Consider the following 20774-nt stretch of genomic DNA (forward strand, 5'->3'; position numbering starts at 1 on the left):
TGGAGCCCTAATCCAATAGGACTGGTGTCCCTATAAGAAGAGGAAGAGATACCAGGGATGGGCACACACAGATAAAAGGCCATGTGAGGACACAGCAAGAAGGTGGACATCTTCATGCCAAGGAGAGAGGGCTCAGGAAAAACCAACCCTGCCAGCACCTTAATCTTGGATTTACAGCCTCCAGAACTAGGAGAAAATAAATGTCCGTTGTTTAAGCACTCAGTCTGTGGTGTTTGTTATGATAGCCCTAGCAAACCAATAAATCATGTTATTTTAGAATAGGATCGCAACCAATGCTCCATGAAACATTTGTATCTGAGAAATTTTAATAGAGATTTCTCAAAAGGGATCCTTGGCTTAATAAATTTGGGAAACAATCTATCACATATTCTCCCCTTAAAGATTGACAATGTATATTCTTATGTTAAATGGTCTTAGAAGCCTTGAAGCAAAGAAATCGGTTTATTTTTTTTTCCAACTTGAACATTTCCCCAATATATTTGTCTATAGAATATCTCCTTCACTCTTTTTTACATGAAACACGTTTCCCATCCAGAAGAAAGTTGGTGGAGGGAGAGAGCTCCCTCTCTTTTCACCTCCCATATAAATATTTTATGGTTTCATATTCTTATATTTAAGGAACATATAGAATGTGTTCTTAGTAAATCCTGAGCATGAGATGTCCACCAAGATAACTTCATTGAGAAACAGAGTAAGTAAAGGAGGAGAAATAGATGACTTGTATGTAGGATATAGGAGCTCTGGCATCTTATTTTAACTTTTATTCAGAAAGTCATTGTAGTTGATTAGTTATATTCTATATAATGACATGAAATGTTTTACATTCTGTTATAACAGTATTTTTATTGATATGGATCTATATTTATAAGGATTATGTCTCTGATAACTTTACTTTTTGTTTTCCTAAAAGTTTCACAGTGTAATAGCATATTTAAAATCAGAGGCCTTGGAATCAGAATGGCTGTATGTGAATCCTACCACTTTTTCTCCCTTGGGCAGATTACCTCACCAAATATCAATTCCCCCCTCTGAAACAAGTGAGATAATAGTACCTACCTTTGGGGGTTGTTGTGAAGCACTTAGTATAGTGCCTATTACTCAGTGTAATTAGTTATTTGTATTCTGAGTAAAGTTTCATTAAAACAGAAATGTGTAGAATATAAGTTGTGATGCTCCATCACGAAAAAGGATAACGGTTGCTGACTTCGCTGCTGTTTTAATTGAGATGAAAGTCACATGACATTAATCATTTTAGAGTGAACAGGTCTGTAGCATTTAGTACATTCACAATGGTGTAAAACCACCATCTCTAGTTCCAAAACATTTTCATCCCTTTAAAATAAAACCTTATATCCATTAAGTAGTGACTCATCCATCCCCCCTCTCTCCAACTCCTGGCAACTATCAATCTGCTTTCTCTCTTTGTGGATTTACCTATTCTGGATATTTCATATGAGTGTAATCATAAATGACCATTTGTAACTGGCTTCTTTCACTTAGCACACTTTTGAGGTTTATCCGTGTTGCAGTATGTATCAGTACTTCATTTTTTTAAAATAATTGAACAATATTCCATTACATTATATGTATATACCACAGTTTGTTTATCAATTCATCAGTTCACGGATATTTGGTTTGTTTCCACCTTTTGACTATTGTAAATAGTGCTGCATTTGTGTAGAGTATTTGTTTAGGTACTTGTTTCAGTTCTTTTGGGTGAATACCTAGGAGGGGAATTGTGAGGTGACTTGGTAATTTTATGTTTAACTTTTTGAGGAACCACCGAACTGTTATCCACAGTGGCTGAAATAATTTACATTCCTACTGGCAAATCAACACTTATTTTCCTTTTTCTGATTGTAGCGATTTTGGCAGATGTGAAGTGGTATCTGGTTTTCCTAATGACTAATGATATTTTGCATCTTTTCCAAGTGTTTATTGGCCATCTGTGTATCTTCTTTGGAGGAATATCTATTCAAGGCCTTCACTCATTTATTGAGTTGTTTGTCTTTTGTTTTCGAGTTGTCAGAGTTTTTTATATATTCTGGATACTAGACTCATATATAATTTACATAAATTTCCTCCCATTTTCTACACTGTCTTTTCATTTGGTAATGTCCTTTAATCACAGTTTTTAATTTTCACGAAGTCCAGTTTATATATTTTTTCTTTTGTTGCTTGTGCTTTTAGTGTCATATCTAAGAATCAATTCCAAATCCCAAATCATGTAGATTTACTCCTGTGTTTTCTTCTGAGGTTTATGATTTTAACTCTTATATTTGGGTCATTAATCTTTTATGAGTTAATTTTTATATATGGTGTGAGGTAGGGGTCCAGTTTCTTTTTTTGTGTGTGTGTATCATGTGGATATCTAGTTTTCCCAGTGCCATTTGATGAAGAGACTATTCTTTCTGTTGTGGTGGTGGTGGTTTTAAATCTACCTTTTTACTAAAAAGGTACTCTAGTGAAATGATTAAGATCACTGATTCAGGAGACAACACTTGGATTCCTTGGGCACATTATTTAAACTTACTAACACTTAGTTTTCTCATATATATAAAATAATAGAAAAACCAACTCCATGGCATTATTATGAACATTATACTGTATACTGTATGTAAAGCACTTAGCAAGATTCCTGACAATGAGGGAACAGTTTTGGCAAGCATTACTATCCATATCTGTGATCCTTTGAAGAAATCACTATTTAGTAACAGTTAACCCAAATGATAGTCTGTCAGTCTCAGACTAATATTTTAATTCTTCAAAAGGTAAGACTGGGACTTCCCTGGCAGTCCAGTGGTTAAGACTTCACCTTCCAATGCAGGGGGTGTGGGTTCGACCCCTGGTGGGGGAGCTAAGATCCCATATGCCTCACAGCCAAAAAAACAAAACATAAAACAGGAGCAATATTGTAACAAATTCAATAAAGACTTTAAAAATGGTCCACATCAAAAAAAATCTTTAAAAAGAGGTGAGACTGGTGGATCCAGATGAATTGAGACAAATGAGAAAGACATTAACAATGACTGGACACTTACAATATATCAGGGCATTGTGTATGTTATTTACTCCTTAACAACAATCCTAATTTTGTAAGAAACATGAGGTTTAGAGTGTTAACTAACTTTGCAAGGTATCATCATATAATTTTCAAGTGGCAGAGGTGCGATTCAAATCCAGGTCTGCTTCATTGGAAGGTTGGCTGCTTCACTCTGTTATGATGACTTAGTGTAGAAAAAAAGATTTAATAAACACATTGCTTGTCTTTATTCTTGGAATTTCATGTAATACTGGAGTAAGGAGAGATGAGAAGGGTGTGTGTGTGTGTGCATGTGTGCACGTGCATGTGTGTATGCATATGACATATATATATATATATATATATATACATGCCATATAAAACATTGTATAATAATCAGTTCTCTAAGGGAGTATTTTACTGTGATTTATATATACTTTTGGCTGAACTATAGCATATTTGCACTTCTGTAGTTTTTTATATAATCAATATTTATAATTTGTTTTAACAGTTGATTAATTTTTAGTATATTGAATTGAAACAAAAAAATTTAACATCTTGTAATTTAAGGTTTTTTTTTTAATTGAGGTTTCTGAGTCCAATATTTTAAATGGTATTGAAGAAGATTTTACAGCTCATACATTTAGGTTTCTTTTGTGGTTCTCTTAGATGTAATAAAGGAACAGAATCGAGAGTTACGAGGTACACAGAGGGCTATAATCAGAGATCGAGCAGCTTTAGAGAAACAAGAAAAACAGCTGGTAAGTAAAACATTAAATTTCAGTTTAACTTTTCAAAAAAATTTAGAAATCAGTGTTGGAATAATTAGCTAACTAGGAAAAAGACACGACAGGTGGTAAGTGATTTACTTTACTAAGAAATGACATTTAACGTCTTCCTGCAATTTCTGCTTACCTTTGTTTACTGTGTCATTCTGCTGACTTTTATCAGGATTCTGTGTATTGTGTATTCTGCTGATTATATTCTTCTGTTTGTGAAAGACATGAATGCCTAGGAAGAAATATTGCTCAAAACAGCCACCTTCTTGTCAGTTAACAGCAAAGATAAAATAGTCCTAGAAAACAAGAGAGTGTTACAAGAAAATAATTATGTTAACTCATAGGTGTTTTACTTGATATTTTAACTGTTATTGGGTCTGTGATAATAAATGTACTTTTTTAATAGATTGGCTATCTTTCTGTATTTTTATTTTATGCTTTTAAATGTATGTTGCTTAAAATATTTTTTAAAACCAGCATGTTTGAGGTATAATTGACATGCAGTTGACTGTACTTTTTTAAAGTATACAATTTGGTACATTTTGACATATGTATTAACTCATAAAACCATTACTACAGTCAAGGTAATGAACATATCCATCATCCCCAAAAGTTTCCTTTTTCTCTTTGTAATCCCTTCTACCCATCCCTCCCTGTTTCCCTCTATAGTTAGACAACACTGATCTGTCATTGTAGATTAGTTTACATTTCCTAGAATTTTATAGAGATGGAATCATAAAGTGAATTCATTTTTATATGGCTTCTTTCATTCATAATTATTTTGAGATTAATCAGTGTTGTTACATGTATGAATACTAACTCCTTTTTATTGATGAATATTATTTCATTGGGTGGACATTTCACAGTTTGTCTATCCCATTCACCAGCCAGTGGACATTTGGGTTATTTCCAGGTTTCAGCTATTTTGATAAAGGTGTTATAAACATTCAGTTGAAGTCTTTGTTTGAACATATGTTTCCTAGGGGTGGTATTGCTTGGTAGATCACAGGTTAAATGTATATTTGACTATATAAGAATGCTAAACAATTTTTCAAAGTTGTTGTTCCCACCAGTTATATATGAGAATATATATATAACTATAATATTTTCTGTTCCCACCAGTTATATATGAGAGTCAAATTGTTTCACATCCCAGCCAATAATTGGAGTTTACAGTCTTTATATTTTAGCCATTCTAGTGGTGTGTAGTAGATTGTCACTTTAAATTGCATTTCCCTAATCACTAATGATGTTCAGCATCTTTTCATGTGCCTGTTCACCATTTACATATTTTCTTTGCCAAAGTGTCTATTGAAATATTTTACCTATTTTTTTCATCAAGTTTTCTAATTATTTAGTTGTGAGAGTTCTTTATATATTCTGAGTGCAAGTGCTTTATTAAATATATGTTTTGCAGTTATTTTTTCCAGTTCTTGGCTTTATTTCCCTAAGAGTGTCTTTTGAGGAACAGAAGATTTTTATTTTGATCAAGTGAAATTTATTATTTTTTTCTTCTGTGATTTAGTACTTTTAGTTTCCTATCTAAGAAATCTTTGCCTAACCCTAAGTCACTAATATTTTCTCTGAGATTTTCTTCTAGAAGTATTATAATTTCAGTTCTTACATTTAGGACTGTGAATCTTACTGAATTAAATTTTACTATGTTGTTAGGTAAGGGTAGAGGTTCACCTTTTGCATTTGTATATTCAGTTGTTCCATCATCATTTGTTGGTGACATCTTTCCCTATTCAAATATCTTGTCATCTTTGCGGAAAATCATTTGTTCAAATACACGTGGGCCTCATTCTTGACTCTATGCTATTCCATTGACCTATATGACTATTCTTTGTTTTTTTAACATCTTTATTAGAGTATAATTGCTTTACTATATAAATATTTTTAAGCCAATACCACACTGTTTTTACTAACACTTAATAATAAAGTCTTAAAGTTATATAGCATTAACCCTTAAGTTTTGTGCTTCTTTTTAAAATTGTTGTGGCTATTTTAGGTGCTTAGTATTTCCCTATGAACTTTAAAGTAAACTTGTCAATTTCTACAAAAAGGATCAGATTTTGATTGGGATTACATTGAACCAATTTGGCATCTTAATAATATTAATCTTTCAACCCATGAGCATGCTCTGTCTCTCTATTTATTTAGATTAAAATGTTTCTCAGCAGTATTTGTACTTGTAATTATACTGATCCTGTGCTTCTTTCATCAGATTTCTGATTTTGTATTGCTGGTATTTAGAAATACATTCATTTTTTTGTATATTGATCTTTTATCCTGTAACCTTCTGAAACTCACTTATTCTAGTAGCCTGTTTGTGGATTCTGTTCTATTTTATTCTATTCTATTGTCTATTTCTACATAGACAATCATGTCATCTGTGTAAATAAAATTTTTCATCTTCCTTTTCAATCTTGATGCTTTTTTTTTTTATACCTTATTACACTGGCCAGAACTTCCAATGTTAAAAGTGGTATATAACCTCTTTTTATTGATTTTAGGGGAAGACATTCAGTCTTTCATCATTAAGTATGATATTAACTGTAGGCTTTATGTAGAGGCCCTTTCTCAGGTTGAGGAAGTTCCTTTTGTATCTAGTTTGTTGAGAGTTTTTATCGGAAATTAATTTTGTCAAGTCCTTCTTTTTTTTTTTTTTTTTTTTTGCATCTATTGAGATGATGATTATGTAGTTCTTCTTCTTCCTTAGTCTGTTAGTATAGTGAATTACATCATTGATGAATTCCAAAGTTGAATTCCAAAGCTGAATCAAGCTTTTGCTACTGGGATAAACTTCATTGGTAATGATGAATTTTTAAAAAATACTTTTATTTCAATTTGCTGAAATTTTCATAAGAATATTAGCATCTCTGTTCATAAAAGCTGTTAATTTGTAGTTATCTTTTTGTTTGTTTGTTTGTTTGTTTGTTTTTGGCGATATGTGGGCCTCTCACTGTTGTGGCCTCTCCCATTGCGGAGCACAGGCTCCGGACGCACAGGCTAAGTAGCCATGGCTCACGGGCCCAGCCGCTCCGCGGCATGTGGGATCCTCCCGGACCGGGGCACGAACCCATGTCCCCTGCATTGGCAGGCGGACTTCCAACCACTGCGCCACCAGGGAAGCCCCCTGTAGTTATCTTTTTGTTTAGTGTCTTTATGTGGTTTTGACATCAGAGTACTGCTGACCTTAAAGCATGAATTGGCAAGTGTCCCTTACTGTTTCATTTACTGGAAGGGTTTGTGTATTTCTTTCTTAAATGTTTTATAGGTTTCATCAGTAAAGCCGTTGGGAGTGAAGTTTTCTTTGTGGACAGATTTTAAGCTACACAAAAGTCTATCTTTGTGGATAGATTTTTAAATTCTAAAATTTTCAATTTTTAGAAAATACATATAAAATGGATCACGTTATCTACCTTTCTGAATGAGATTTGGTAGTGTGTATCTGTCAAATAATTTGTCCATTTCTACTAAATTTTAAAAGGTAATGACATCGTGTTTATAATATTTTTTATTATTCTTTAACATCTTTAGGATATAAAGTGATGCCTCCCTTTACATTCCCAATATTTATCATTTGTGTGTTCTCTCTGTCTGTCTCGGTTCTTTTCCCTCTTCTGACTGGCTAATGGTTTATCACTTTGATCAATTTCTTGTAAAAAAACAGCCTTTGATCTCATTAATTTTCTGTATTTTTTTCTTTCCTAGTTCACAGATTTCTTTTCTTGTTTATATTATTTCCTTCATTTTGTTTACTTTATGTTTTATTTGCTCTTCTTTCTACTTTCTCTATTTTGAAGCCAACAAGATATTCATTTTTTTAATGTAAGCTCTAACGCTATACATTTCTAAGAATTATTTTTAACTGCAGCTCACACGTTTTGATATGGGGCATTTTCATTTTATTAATTTAAAATATTATCTTATTTCCCCTCTGATTTTTTTCTTTAACCCATGACTTATTTCAAACCACATTGTTTGATATCTGCTTCTGTTTTTCCTTTCATATTTTTCTTACTGCTTTCTAGTTTAATTTTACTGTAGTTAGAGATCATACCTCATATGATTTCAATCCTTTTATATTTGTTGAGCCTTGTTTTCTGTTACAGAATATGGTATATTTTGGTGATTTTTATTTTTATTGTACACTCGCAAAGAGTGAGTATTCTGCTGTTGGCGATGGAGCTTTTAGTAAATGTTGCTTAGGTCAAGTTGGTGATAGTGTTTTTGTAAATCTTCTGTATCATTACAGATTTTCTGTCCACTTGTCCTAACAAGTACAGCAATATACTGAAGAAAGGAGTTGTTGATACCCCTCATCCTAGTTATGTATTTGTCTGTAACGCCTTTCAGTTCTATCAGTTTGTGCTTCATAAATTTGGAAGTACTGTTTTAGGTGCATACACATTTAGGATTGTTTTGACACCTTTATGTATTAATTCCTTTATTATTATTGAAATGCCCCTTTTTATTCTGGTAATACTCCTTTTTCTTAAGTTTTTTTGATCTGGTTAATGTAACCACTCCAAATTTCCAGATTTTAATAAGTATTTATATAGAATATATTTTTGTATCCTTTTACTTAGCTTTATTTAGCTTTGTTTTGGTAATTAAAGTTGGTTTCTTGAGGTAGCATATAATTGCCTTTATGTTCTTGTCTAATATGACAGTCTGCCTTTTATTTGAGATGGAGATAGGCCTTTTCACCTAACATAATTGTCTGTATTACTAGCTTTAAATATACCACTGTGGTCTTCTTTTTTGCTATCTCCTACCAACTCTTCGTTTGATTATTTATTTTTTCCTTTTTTTCCTACCTGCCTTTGGGTTGAGTTTCTAAATTCTCTTCTGGGCTTTATGTGAGTACTGTTTTGTAGACTTGTTTTGTATTTCTGGATGAAGGTACTAGTTCTCTCTTTTCCATGTAAACATGTAGAATAAATCTCCCTCTCAAATTACTATTTCTGTGACTTTATACTAGCCTCTTTCTCTTTTCATAATCAGGGTGAAATGGTATATTGTATATGTTCAGTCTATTCTTCTTAAATCATTGAGGATTCCCCCTTAATGATTTTGTTCCCCTCTCTTTATTTCCTCTCTTAGGAATTAGAAATTAAGAAAATGGCCAAGATTGGTAATAAAGAAGCTTGCAGAGTTTTAGCCAAACAGCTTGTACATCTAAGGAAACAGAAAACAAGAACTTTTGCTGTAAGTTCAAAAGTCACGTCTATGTCCACACAAACAAAAGTGATGAACTCCCAGATGAAAATGGCAGGAGCAATGTCTACCACAGCAAAAGTAAGTGGGAATCTTTATATCCATAGCTTTATGATTTTATCTGAGATATTTAAATGTCAGTATTCAGATTAGATTCAAATTAAATTTCAAGCACCTTCTGATATATATGTGGTACAGAATCTTTGTAATTTTTAATAAAATGAGTTATAATACTACATAATCCAGATAAATATTTCTAGATGTTTTTATTGATTTGTTTTAATATAAAATTTTTTGTTCCAGGGCAGTTCCACTGTTCCAAGATTATATGTAGCTTCTAAATTTTTAAAATTGACTTAAAACATCATTTTAAGATTTTTGGCCTTATTTCATTATGCCATAAGTTTTGGTATAATAATTTGAATAATAATTTTCTCTTGATTTATTTTCATGAATGTCAGAAGGACACATGAGTATTGTGAGAAGAATTTATCAGTTAATTTTTATCAGGAACTTAAGTTTAACTTACAGACTTTACATTAAAAAAATCAGTGTTTTTACTATAGACTTTAAAGGACTGTGAGCCTTTCAGACATTTAATAAGTAATGAGCTCTTTGATGTATATTAAGAATTGTGAGAAATCAGAAATTCAAGACAAAGGCTCTGCTCTCACAGATCTTATATAGTTCAGTCGGGGATGGGAGGAAGTTAAGATGTGTCTGAAAAGGAAACTCACTATACATCAGTCTATGCTAGGTTTCAGTAAACTGCACAGATCCCTGAATAGTACTCACTGTACGTAAGATGGACACATTCTATTTCCATGTGTTCTGCAGTTTAAAAGCCAATTATACTTGATCTGAAAGACTTTGCAGAAGACCTAGGTCTTAAATATCACTAGGCTTTAAATAAAGGGAAGAAAGAATATGAATGTGAAGAGCAAAAGGAAGAAAAGTCACAGAGGAGAGAAAGTACAGGTTTATATTAGGAAAATAGTACATAACAGTTGATTCTCATTATTTGCAGTAGTTATGTTCTATAAAGTCAGGAATACTGAATTAGGGAATATCAAACCATTGCTCCTAGGGGAAATGCAGGCTTAGGTTCCTGTGAGCCTTTGATCACAATTTTTATCAACCAGTCTATACCTAACCTTGTTTTATATGTTTCTGTTGAAAGACACCTTACTTATCATAGTTGATCATTAACATTGAACTCATGGTCAGTAGCACTGTAACTCATGCCTGAAAAAAGCTTATCTAACAAATGTATTTTTTCCACATTTGTATTTTTTCCAATTTTTCCACATTTGATCCAAGGCATGTCACAGGCTTCTTGCACTTAGAAACGCTAGACTACACTTCAGTACATTTTAACCCTCAACCAACCAAAGGCACAAAATAAACCGCAAAGAAGACACTAACTAAGACACTAGCGCTACAGTATTAGTGCTGAGTCAAGATGGCAGAGTGTCACCTTGCTTGAACTTAGCTGGAAACGTGTGTTGGGTGACTCAGATGTTTTGCAGCTCTGCGCATGTCCACAAATGAGCACAAAAGTACTACAAGTATTGATTTGTTACAAATATATTTTAGTGAGTAGGCAAATTCAAAACTAAGGAATCCAGAAATAATGAGGATCAAGTATAATTGCCTTTTAGACTGCAGAACACATGAAAATAGAATGTGTCCATCTTATGTACAGTGGCACATTTGTTCCTTAAAAAAACAGAATGTTTCAATATAGCTTCGTTCTGTTAGTTTTTACTCTCTAGGAATCTTAGTCATTTTACAGTGAAAAACACAGTTAAAGGCAAAAACTTTTTTACCCTTTTTTGGTTTTACCAAATTGACAGAACTAAACATCTGTCTAATTTGAGGAAAAGGTCATATCTGAAGATCACACATCTGGACTGGATAACGTTTCAATAATGTTGAGGAGGAAGACTACTCATTTTGCAATTTTCTGCAATTGATAGGGGAGGAAAAGGTACCTAATATGGTCCTGCCATATAGCAATGTATGAATTAGTTTTCACTTAAATTTCTCAGAAATTTATTAATTCAGGAAATATTTGTTTAGGTCCCCTAAGTAGGAATTATAATAAGTGATGGAGATGAAATGGAAAGCAAAACCAGGCAAGGGCTTAACCTGTAATAGGTTAAAGTCTATTTAAAAGGCAGCTCATTTGAGATGTAGTTTAGTGCAGTGATTAAAAACATAAGCTTTGGAGTCAGATTACTTGGGTTCAGATCTCACTTGGTAGCTATGTGACCTTAGCAAGCTATTTCACCTTCCTATACCTTCATTCTCCGTTTGTAGTGGGGGGGAAATGGTAATACCTAGCACATAAAGACTTGTTAGGTTTAAATGTCAATTAACTTTAAATATTGTATGTAAAGTGCTTAGAACAGTGCCTGGCACACAGAAAGCTAGTATATATAGGCATTAGCTGCTGTATTATCACTGTCAGCATCATTGTTGTTTTTAGTATATTTTTGTAACAATAGTGTAATTTGCAAGTAAAGTAATATAATTTACACCAATAAATAAAATTTTATCTATAGTGAGTAGGATTTAACAGGGGTATCTATTCTAACCTAGGGTGTCAGGGACTACTTCCTAAGGAAGTTGTATATAAACTGAAATCTGAAGTATTGATAGTGAAAGCAAATAAAGAAGAGCATTCCAGGTGAGGGACAGTATATGCAAAGGTCCTGTGGCAGGAGGAAACATGGCTCATTTAAGGAAATGTAAGATCAGTGTGTCTGGAGGGCAGTGGTGTAGAATGAGACTGGCTTGTTAAGCAGAGTTCAAATGGTGCTTGGTATCACAGGTCAATTATGGAATTCGGCTTTTAATACTAAAAACAATGCAAAGCCACTGGAGAGTTAGCTATGTGTGGGTTGGTGGTGGGTGGGGGGGTACAGTGTCATACTTGCAAAAATTACTTTGGCTGCAGCATGCATAAAAGACTGTTTGCTTTGTATCTTTGAAACTGACATTTCATATAATACATACATATATACACAGAAACATATATAATAATAATATATAAAATATTTTGGTCTTACTAGGTGGCATTAATTTCTTTTAATAAAAGTTGTGAATATAAAATGTAAAAGAATTCTTTTCATGTATTTTTTCAAAACTCAATGTTTTGAACATTTCTTGAAATCATGGTTTAAAATGAATTAATAGGTTAAATATGTATGCTAGTATATCCTTTAATTTAGACATTAAAACTTTTGAAAATTTTTGAAAAAATTAAACAATTCTTTTTAATTTAGACATTACCTGCATGCCACATTATAGGCAAATGTAGTTTTCCCATTTGAGTAGCAGTGAATTTTATGTTGTCAGTGTTTTTTATTATATAATTTTTTGCCTACTGTTCAGATGAGATTTTTCACAGTTGTCTTTATTATATAGATGTTAAGCAGATGGTTTCCAAATGACCATTTCATTTTTTTCTAGAATACTAACACTATTATGTTTAATTATGGTAGAATATCTTTAAGAAACCTGCCTTTTTTTGATGTGCTCCTTTTGGACTTATTCCATAGTAAAATTTTCATAATTATGTAGCTAACATGAATCTTTTCATATATTTAGACAATGCAGGCAGTTAACAAGAAGATGGATCCACAAAAGACATTACAAACAATGCAGAATTTCCAGAAGGAAAACATGAAAATGGAAATGACTGAAGAAATGAGTAAGTTTAATAACTTGTAATGAAAATTACAGGTTTTTCTCTTTGAATTAGCAAGTTTATTTACTAGCAACCTCATATTCTCATCCATGAAGGCACAAATGATGAGAAAAGAAATGATACAGCTCCCTTCTAGATAGATGACTATATTGTAATTTCATTGTATTTTTATATAAGGCTCAAAATTCTATTAACATTTAACTGAAGGAAAAATATAAAATATGTGATGCCATATTTCTATGCCATATTGGCCTCAGCAGTTTTACTTTGTTGATTAGAGGACCAAAACCAACTTGTGAATAAAATAACTCTTCCTGGTATAAGTTAGATAGTTTAAGAGTTGTGTTGATTCTTTCATACTATAGAAGATCTATAAATATATATAGAAGATATATTTATATTTTCTTCATACTATAGAATATCTAATATATATCTATCTATATATAAATTTAATGTATATATTTCATGCTATAGAAAATCTGTTTATATTGGAGGTAGAGATTACAGAGTCCTTTCATTCTTTTTTCTTTTTCCCTTTCCAGAGTCTAAATTTAATATTTAATTTTCTTCTTTTTGAGTATAAACTACAGGCTGTGGTGGAAATATGAGGAATAAAATGAACAAAGCTATCAAAAAAATTTATCACACCACCCAGATATAGTTAGTGTTAACATTGTATATGTCTTTCCTATATTTTTCCATATCTTATAAAGTGAGATAATATAACATGGACAATTTTGAATCTTACCTTGCCTTTAAAAAACAGTAGTATAACATAAACATGTACTCATTACCTTGAATTTTCTCTGAAGTCTATTTTTTTAATGGCTTTAATATTATGTAACATCAATATACCCTGATTTATTGAACCATTCTTACATTGGTCAATAAGATTGTTTTAAAATGTTCAATGTATTTGATAATCCTTTGATAAATATGTTTCTTTGTCTGAATTTCTTCAATGTTCTTAGAGTATTAACTTTTATAAAGCTTTTGATTCATACTGCCAGACTTTTTCCAGAAGGACAATACCCATCTTTTTTTCACCGATAATAAATGAGTGACCCTTCACAATACCCTGGTCAACATTGAATCACTATATGTATGACATGTCAAAGCTGGCATCATTATTTTGCAAAGATATTTTCTAATTGTTTTACAACTATGTCGGGATATGCCAGTTTAGTTCTGCTTATCTGCTAGCATTTTAATTTAACGGCATTTATTGCATAAAATAGTATCTAATTAAATTACTAGGATTACTAAATTTACCTTTGTTCTAGTATTCTATTTCAGGTATCTATTTTCCTTCTAAGGTTTAGTAATACTGTACATGTATCTTTGATAGTTCCAAAAATTGTTTACTTTAGCTTTTACTTTGAACCTTTACTTTAAAAAATATCATTTTTTGGGCTTCCCTGGTGGCGCAGTGGTTGAGAGTCCACCGCCGATGCAAGGGACACGGGTTCGTGCCCCGGTCCGGGAAGAACCCACATACCGTGGAGCAGCTGGGCCCATGAGCCATGGCCGCTGAGCCTGCGCGTCCAGAGCCTGTGCTCCGCGGAGGGAGAGGCCACAACATTGAGAGGCCCGTGTACCGCAAAAAAAAAAAAAATATATATATATATATATATATATATATATAATTTTTCGAAGACATCGTTAGTGAATTTTTAATGACTGAGAGAATTGTCATGTATATAATGATCACGGTATCTAATATGTTTATGTGGATTCCAGTGATGGCACAGGTGTGAGCAGATCTTAACAGAGGGATTAACTATTCCATTAAGCTATAATGAAGAGAATCAATAAGCTTGTACTTAAAACTTGTATCTGTCACAGTTCTTGTTTGTGTTTTAGTAATTTGAAAGTGAGTCTGAAAGAATAGTAGTTATTGGTGGTTACTTGATTTTTCAGTAAGGTTTTTTAACATTAGTATTTTCACCCAAAGATAAATTCAAGGTTTAAATGGATATGTCTTTGTCCAATTAGAATTTATATTGTACAGTGTTGCTCCAACGCTTGTTCACATTTAGATTTTGGAAACAAGATCTTTGGGAAATTTCTATTACATCCTGATTACACCATTCTGGTGTTTCTCCTCCATCCTTTTCTTTCATTTTTTCTGCAAGTAGTTTTTCATTCAGGCCCTTATAAACTCTGACCTGGACTCCCCACCTCCCTTGTTACTTCACTACAATCTGAGTATCACTGCTAAATTATTTTTCTAGAAGCGTACCTCTGAGTGTGCTGATCATATTCCCACAGTGGCTTCTTTCTGACTACAAAATAAAATCCTACATTATAAATCAGAAACAATTTTCAGGTCAAGCCCCTTTATTTTGTCAGTGTGAATACTGAGGCCCAGAGGGGTAAAGTGACTTCCCCCAAAGTTGCACAGGTACTAAGTGGAAGAATTAAGATTGTAATTAAAGTCTTAACGTTCACTTAACTTCTTCAGAGATGATATTCCACTTTTTTGGCCTTAAGCTCTTTAGCTTTTTCCAATTGACTTTATACTATTAAACTAACACAAAAAATTAAATTATCAAACCATACTCATACAAATCAGAGATCTTAACCAATATCAAGCTTTAGTAGCAATGTAAAGGATGCAAGCTATTAAGATGCACATGCAAAACAAGGAGAGTGGTGGACATCCCAAATGACTCTCCAGATCTTTTCTTTCCATATCAGACATAAGCTCTTTGACCTAGCATAAGAGATGATGTGTCCAATAGGTTTGCTTATCATCTCATGTTGAAGAGAGCATTTTAGGAAATATATTAAATTTATACCTCAGATGGTCACCTACCTTATGTGTTATTTTCTAGGGAGTCATGGATATAAACCCATAGATAGTAGCTATAGCAATACCAAAGCAAAAACAGTCTGCTAGGAGCATTCCATAAACAAGGACTCTCTTGCTAGCAAATGTTAGTCTGTTTACCAGGAGCCCAATTAGCAGTGTGCTTACAGAGAGATCAGACTAGGTTACTTGTCTTCCTTTCTCTGGAGGCATTCCCCGGTGATCATGGTAGTAATGATCACAGGCCAGTTGCTTTAATTCTTTCCTTCTCAACCATTTTCCATTTATACATCTTAAATAACCAAACAGAGGAACTTACTCTTTCTTACATATATTCCCTATTGCCTTCCACCATGTCTTTGCTCACACTACGCTGTCTCTGTTTGGTTAAATCCTATGTGTCCTTCAAGGACCATCTCACATATTACTTCCCTGCTGGTGGATATACTCTCTTCCCTTTGAAGCTTTATAATCATTTACCTTTCCATTTATCACAAACTGTTTATTAATTTTTTTCTGTTCTACTTAAGTGTAAACTACCTAAGATCTTTATTTTTCTCCATCTATTCATACATTTTATTTGTACTGTGTAAATTACGTAGTTGGGCCTTTTTCTAAAAATATAAACCTAACCTGAAATCTGTTTGAAAGTAACTGCTTTGTTTCCTCCCCTCCTCTCAAGTCAATGACACACTTGATGACATCTTTGATGGCTCTGATGATGAAGAAGAAAGCCAAGATATTGTGAATCAAGTTCTTGATGAAATTGGAATTGAAATCTCTGGAAAGGTATGAATGTCTTACTCTCAGTTGGAAATATTTTCTCTACCATTTGTGTCACTTAATTGTTTTAAGTTTTCCTTTATGTTGGGTTGTATGTTTTTAATATTTGTTTGAAAATTAAATTACACCTGTTTGCAGCACATCCTTTATGTCCTATCCCAAAAGTTTGATAATACACATTTTTTCTCTTTTTCTCTCTTTAATATAGATGGCCAAAGCTCCATCAGCAGCCCGAAGCTTACCGTCTGCCTCTACTTCAAAGGCTACAATCTCCGATGAAGAGATTGAACGGCAACTCAAAGCTTTAGGAGTAGATTAATCAAAAAAGCCATTATATTTTGCCTATTATAATTATTTAGTATAAACCAGGCACAGTGCAGATTTCTTTTACAAAACACATTTATTTTGCAAAAGTGAAGACCATGAGTAAACAGTTGTTTCCTAATCCATGGCTGTTTTGAATCTTTTTCCAAAGAATGACAATGATGCAAAAATGGGAACAGTTTGGATTTTAATTAAAACTGTTTAGGAGTGATGGTGTGTAAAATGTTGACTTCTGCATGGCATAGAGAAATTATATTCATTACTTAGTGTAGTTTATGTTCTAAATCTTTTTCACTGAATACAAATCTTGTTAAAGCCACTAGGCACCAGCTTAAAGAGACCTGTAAAAATATTAAACGTATATCATTAATTCTGTATCTGTTAACTTGTCCTTTGTAAGCGATATGTGTTATGACCATAGGCTGTTCAGCTGCCAAATTATTTTTAAATTACCTAAAAGAAGAGTGCTATTTAAACATCTGTCTTAAACAAAAACTGTTATGAGCTTTTCTTTTCTTTTTTTTTCCTTTGGGAGAACATTCTAGTTGGTAAGTTTCTTACCTTTCAAAATGTGCTTGGCACCTGCCTTAAATAGCACAAACATATTGTGCACATCTTTAAATCATTTTAACTGACAGAAAAGAATTACATTTTAAACTCAAATTGAAGCCATTTACAAAAATTATCCAGGCTCTTTTTTGTAAAGCTTATAAAAGTGAATTAAATATGATTAGCAAAAGAGACACTGAATTAATAACATTTTTAGTAATAAAACAATATATTTTGATCTTTCTTCCAAGAACTGAGATTTTCTCCATATGAGTTATAATTTAATCTCTTTAGTTTTGAACTGTGTTAATGTGTACACTGAACCCTCTAAATTGAAGCCATCATTCTCAATTAAATAACACTACTATGACAGTACTCAACCTAAATTTTAAAAACTAGCATTTTTTCTTGGTAAATAAACTACAACTTTGTCAGAAATTACTGCCTGAATGTGTATTAATGTATTAGCTGCATTTTTTAAGGTAAAGTTGCTATGGTATTTAATGTATGGATAGAAAGTAAGAATAAGTGAAGAAGTAGCAGATTAGTTAGAATTTAGAATTAGGTTAGCTTTGAAAAATGATGTTGTCATATATGGGTTCTAGCACATCCCACCATAAAAACTCTTCTGGAGGAGATCAGATAGCTGTAACCTGGTTAATTTCAGATAATGGATATTTTGGACTAATACGGACAACATCAGTACATTTTAGGACTAGTAGACATGTGGCATATGGATTGGTGGGAAAAGCAAAAACCTAAACTTTACAGTTTATAATCCATAAACCATTTTATAATGTTCAAAGATAAGATTCCGTTATTAATAATATTAAATGCAGTTACCCTGAACATTGATGGGTCAAAACATTTTACTGGATTATGGAATGTTAACCCAGAACTTGTTTTGGTTCTTGGATGTACATAATAATGCTAACTAACTTTCTTGTTTACTTTCTTGTTTACACGTGGGGGGTTTTGTTTTTAAAATTATTTTGTTAAAAAAAAAATCCCAATAAAGGTTTATTGCTGTTATGCTTTTTTTCCCCCTTATCTCTTTAACTCTATTTTTGGTTTCTGCTAAAGTTAAAAGTTTTATGCATATCTGGTAATTTTTCAAAAGACTGATTTTTATTTCTTGGAAGGAAAAATTAGATAACTCTGCTACTTACATTTTAGCAATAATTAATTATCTAAGAATTAGCAGCTGATACAAGACGGATGTTTGTGAATGGAGTAAGTCTAAGAATTGGTGGTTTTACATGAAATTTATCTGACAATTTCTTTCCTAGAACTTCCAGGGGATAACCATTTTTAAACAGATAGGTCTTAGAGCTTATTTTTTAAATTTCAGTCAAAAATGGATGCCACAGAAGACTTTGGGATCCAAAGGAAAAAGTAGAGTCATTCTCATTTGGCTACATTTATAAAATGTTCTAGTGGCAGTTTTCTCGAACAGTCACTATAAATTTGTAATGTTACACTATCCTTTGCTAAAAATAAAATTTCCTTTTAGACCCTTAAGATGAGGAAACAAGGATTCTTACACACTGAGTTTAATGAAAATACTGTTTTTTTTTTTTAAACTTGATTTCCCTCATTTCCTACTTTTGGCAAAAGGATTTCTTTAACAGCTGTAGTCAAACAAAAGTTTGCCAGTAGAAAGACAGCAGAGGAGTATAGCAATTTCTCTGTTACTGAAAGGGATGCAGCCCAATGTCATATTCTATTACTGGATGTAAAAGTCATGGATGGAGGAGATTGCTGAGTCTCAGAGAAGTAGAATGTGGTACAAAAATGTCAATACTCATCTTAGAAAACATAAAATGACCATCTGTCAGATGACTGTGTTGCACAGACTGTACTCTGTGCTCTGAGAAGAGCACCTGATCATGGTAGGGATAGTGGAAACGGGCTCAGGAAATTAACACAAAATTGAAAATCAACTATACTTCAATAAAATAAATTAAAAAAATTTTTTTAAAAAGATAAGTGACCTTGTAGACCAGAGTGGGGAATCTAGTAGCCTGTGAGCTTTATGTTATTTGACCTGCACAGTGATGTGTATTTTATTCTTTGTAATGAATGCCTTTAGGAGAAGCCTGCCCTTGCCCCTTGGCCACATGTGCATTCCTTACTAGCCCAGTAGCGACACTTCTAGCCTGATCCCAGTGGGCCCAATTTAAACATGTACCCCTATTTCAGACACTCCCATGTTAAAACAGTGTATGTGCAGATCTGAAAAGAGACCTGTGATGACTTTCTCCTTTGATGCCATTACTCTACATGAATAGGGTTTTGCAGCTACAAAAAAATAGATTAACTTTTCCAATTTCCTTTCTTTAGAAGCTGAGTCCCATAAAGGTATTTAAGACCATTCCTGTAACTTAGTTCCTTCAAGAGTCGATTGGATTGAAGCCTGAGGATCCTGAAGTCTGATCTGAGGTACGCTGCTATTGGAACAGCACACACACTTCCTCCTCCCCCACAAGCCATCCTCCTAAGAGCCTGAAAACGCACTACATGCACACACACGTGCATGCGCACACACACACACACACACACACACACACACACACACCCCTCTGTCCCCAAACACTGAAAATGTTTCCTTTAACAAATAAGTACTTCCACCATTAGATATGGAAAGGTAAGTTACATGAATGAGTTTCTCAACCACCTCTACAGGGTAAAATTGAGTATACCAATAGGTAAGTGACAGATCTTTCCATTTTAGTGGAACGCTACTGAATTCCTGAAGATTTACCACAGAAGAGCTCACAAAAATATGAGATGGAAAGGCTGTGTGGCTAAAGTCAGCTTTTGACGTTTATGCCCAAATGTATGAACACATAGATACTGCACAGCAAATCACATTTGTCATTTGTTTAATTGCAGTTTAGGATTCTAAATAACATGAACCATTTTCTACTTTTTAAAAAGGCCAGTATCTGTTAAAATTCTATCAATATAGTTAGAAAATATAGTCTCAAAACTCATTTATACAAATGAGTTAATAGCAAATACCAGTGCATTTACAACCAATGAATAGCTAAATAACTAAGGAATTGCTATTTCAATACTAAGTATTGATTCAAAATATTTTTAGGGAGAAAAATTGCTTTCCAATGCTAATTGTATCTAAAGTTGCAAAGAATGACCTTTAAAATGAATGTCTGATAATATGATCTAAACTTACATCTGTAATGATGACTAAGCATGTATACATGCTTGTTTTTGCTATATAATGTCAGATTAAACATTCCCAGCAGTTTCATATTTTAAGTGCAAAAAGTCTGGATTTTAAGTGCAAAAACTATTCTAGATTTATATTGCATTACATTTGCTTCTATTTGCAAGTTTCAAAGGCATGCATATATGTATTTTTAGGTGTGTATATATGTATGTACATTTTGCCCTGCCTTTTGCAAACTAAAGGATCACTCCCCCAACTAATGTATGCTTTAAGCAGGTGAAAAATCAAGAGAAAGTACTTATAAATCCACATAGCTGAATAATTTGGAATTTACTCTCAAATAAGAAAAG

The 20774-nt window shown here is 32.8% G+C and overlaps 1 protein-coding gene across 1 annotated transcript in view; it reads left to right on the forward strand.

Annotated features, from left to right (window-relative positions):
• The window catches only part of CHMP2B (charged multivesicular body protein 2B), a 30232-nt gene extending 11969 nt beyond the window's left edge, over positions 1-18263 (forward strand). Inside the window, exons 2-6 of the mRNA XM_081235732.1 lie at positions 3713-3804; positions 8935-9129; positions 12664-12766; positions 16258-16364; positions 16567-18263. Coding sequence (XP_081091858.1) covers positions 3713-3804; positions 8935-9129; positions 12664-12766; positions 16258-16364; positions 16567-16677 — 608 coding nt within the window. The 3' untranslated portion in view covers positions 16678-18263. The remainder of the gene's footprint in view (positions 1-3712; positions 3805-8934; positions 9130-12663; positions 12767-16257; positions 16365-16566) is intronic.
• The last annotated feature ends 2511 nt before the right edge of the window (positions 18264-20774 follow it).

This window comes from Mesoplodon bidens, assembly GCF_964165515.1.
Source record: "Mesoplodon bidens genome assembly, chromosome: 5".
NCBI classification, from domain to species: domain Eukaryota; kingdom Metazoa; phylum Chordata; class Mammalia; order Artiodactyla; family Ziphiidae; genus Mesoplodon; species Mesoplodon bidens.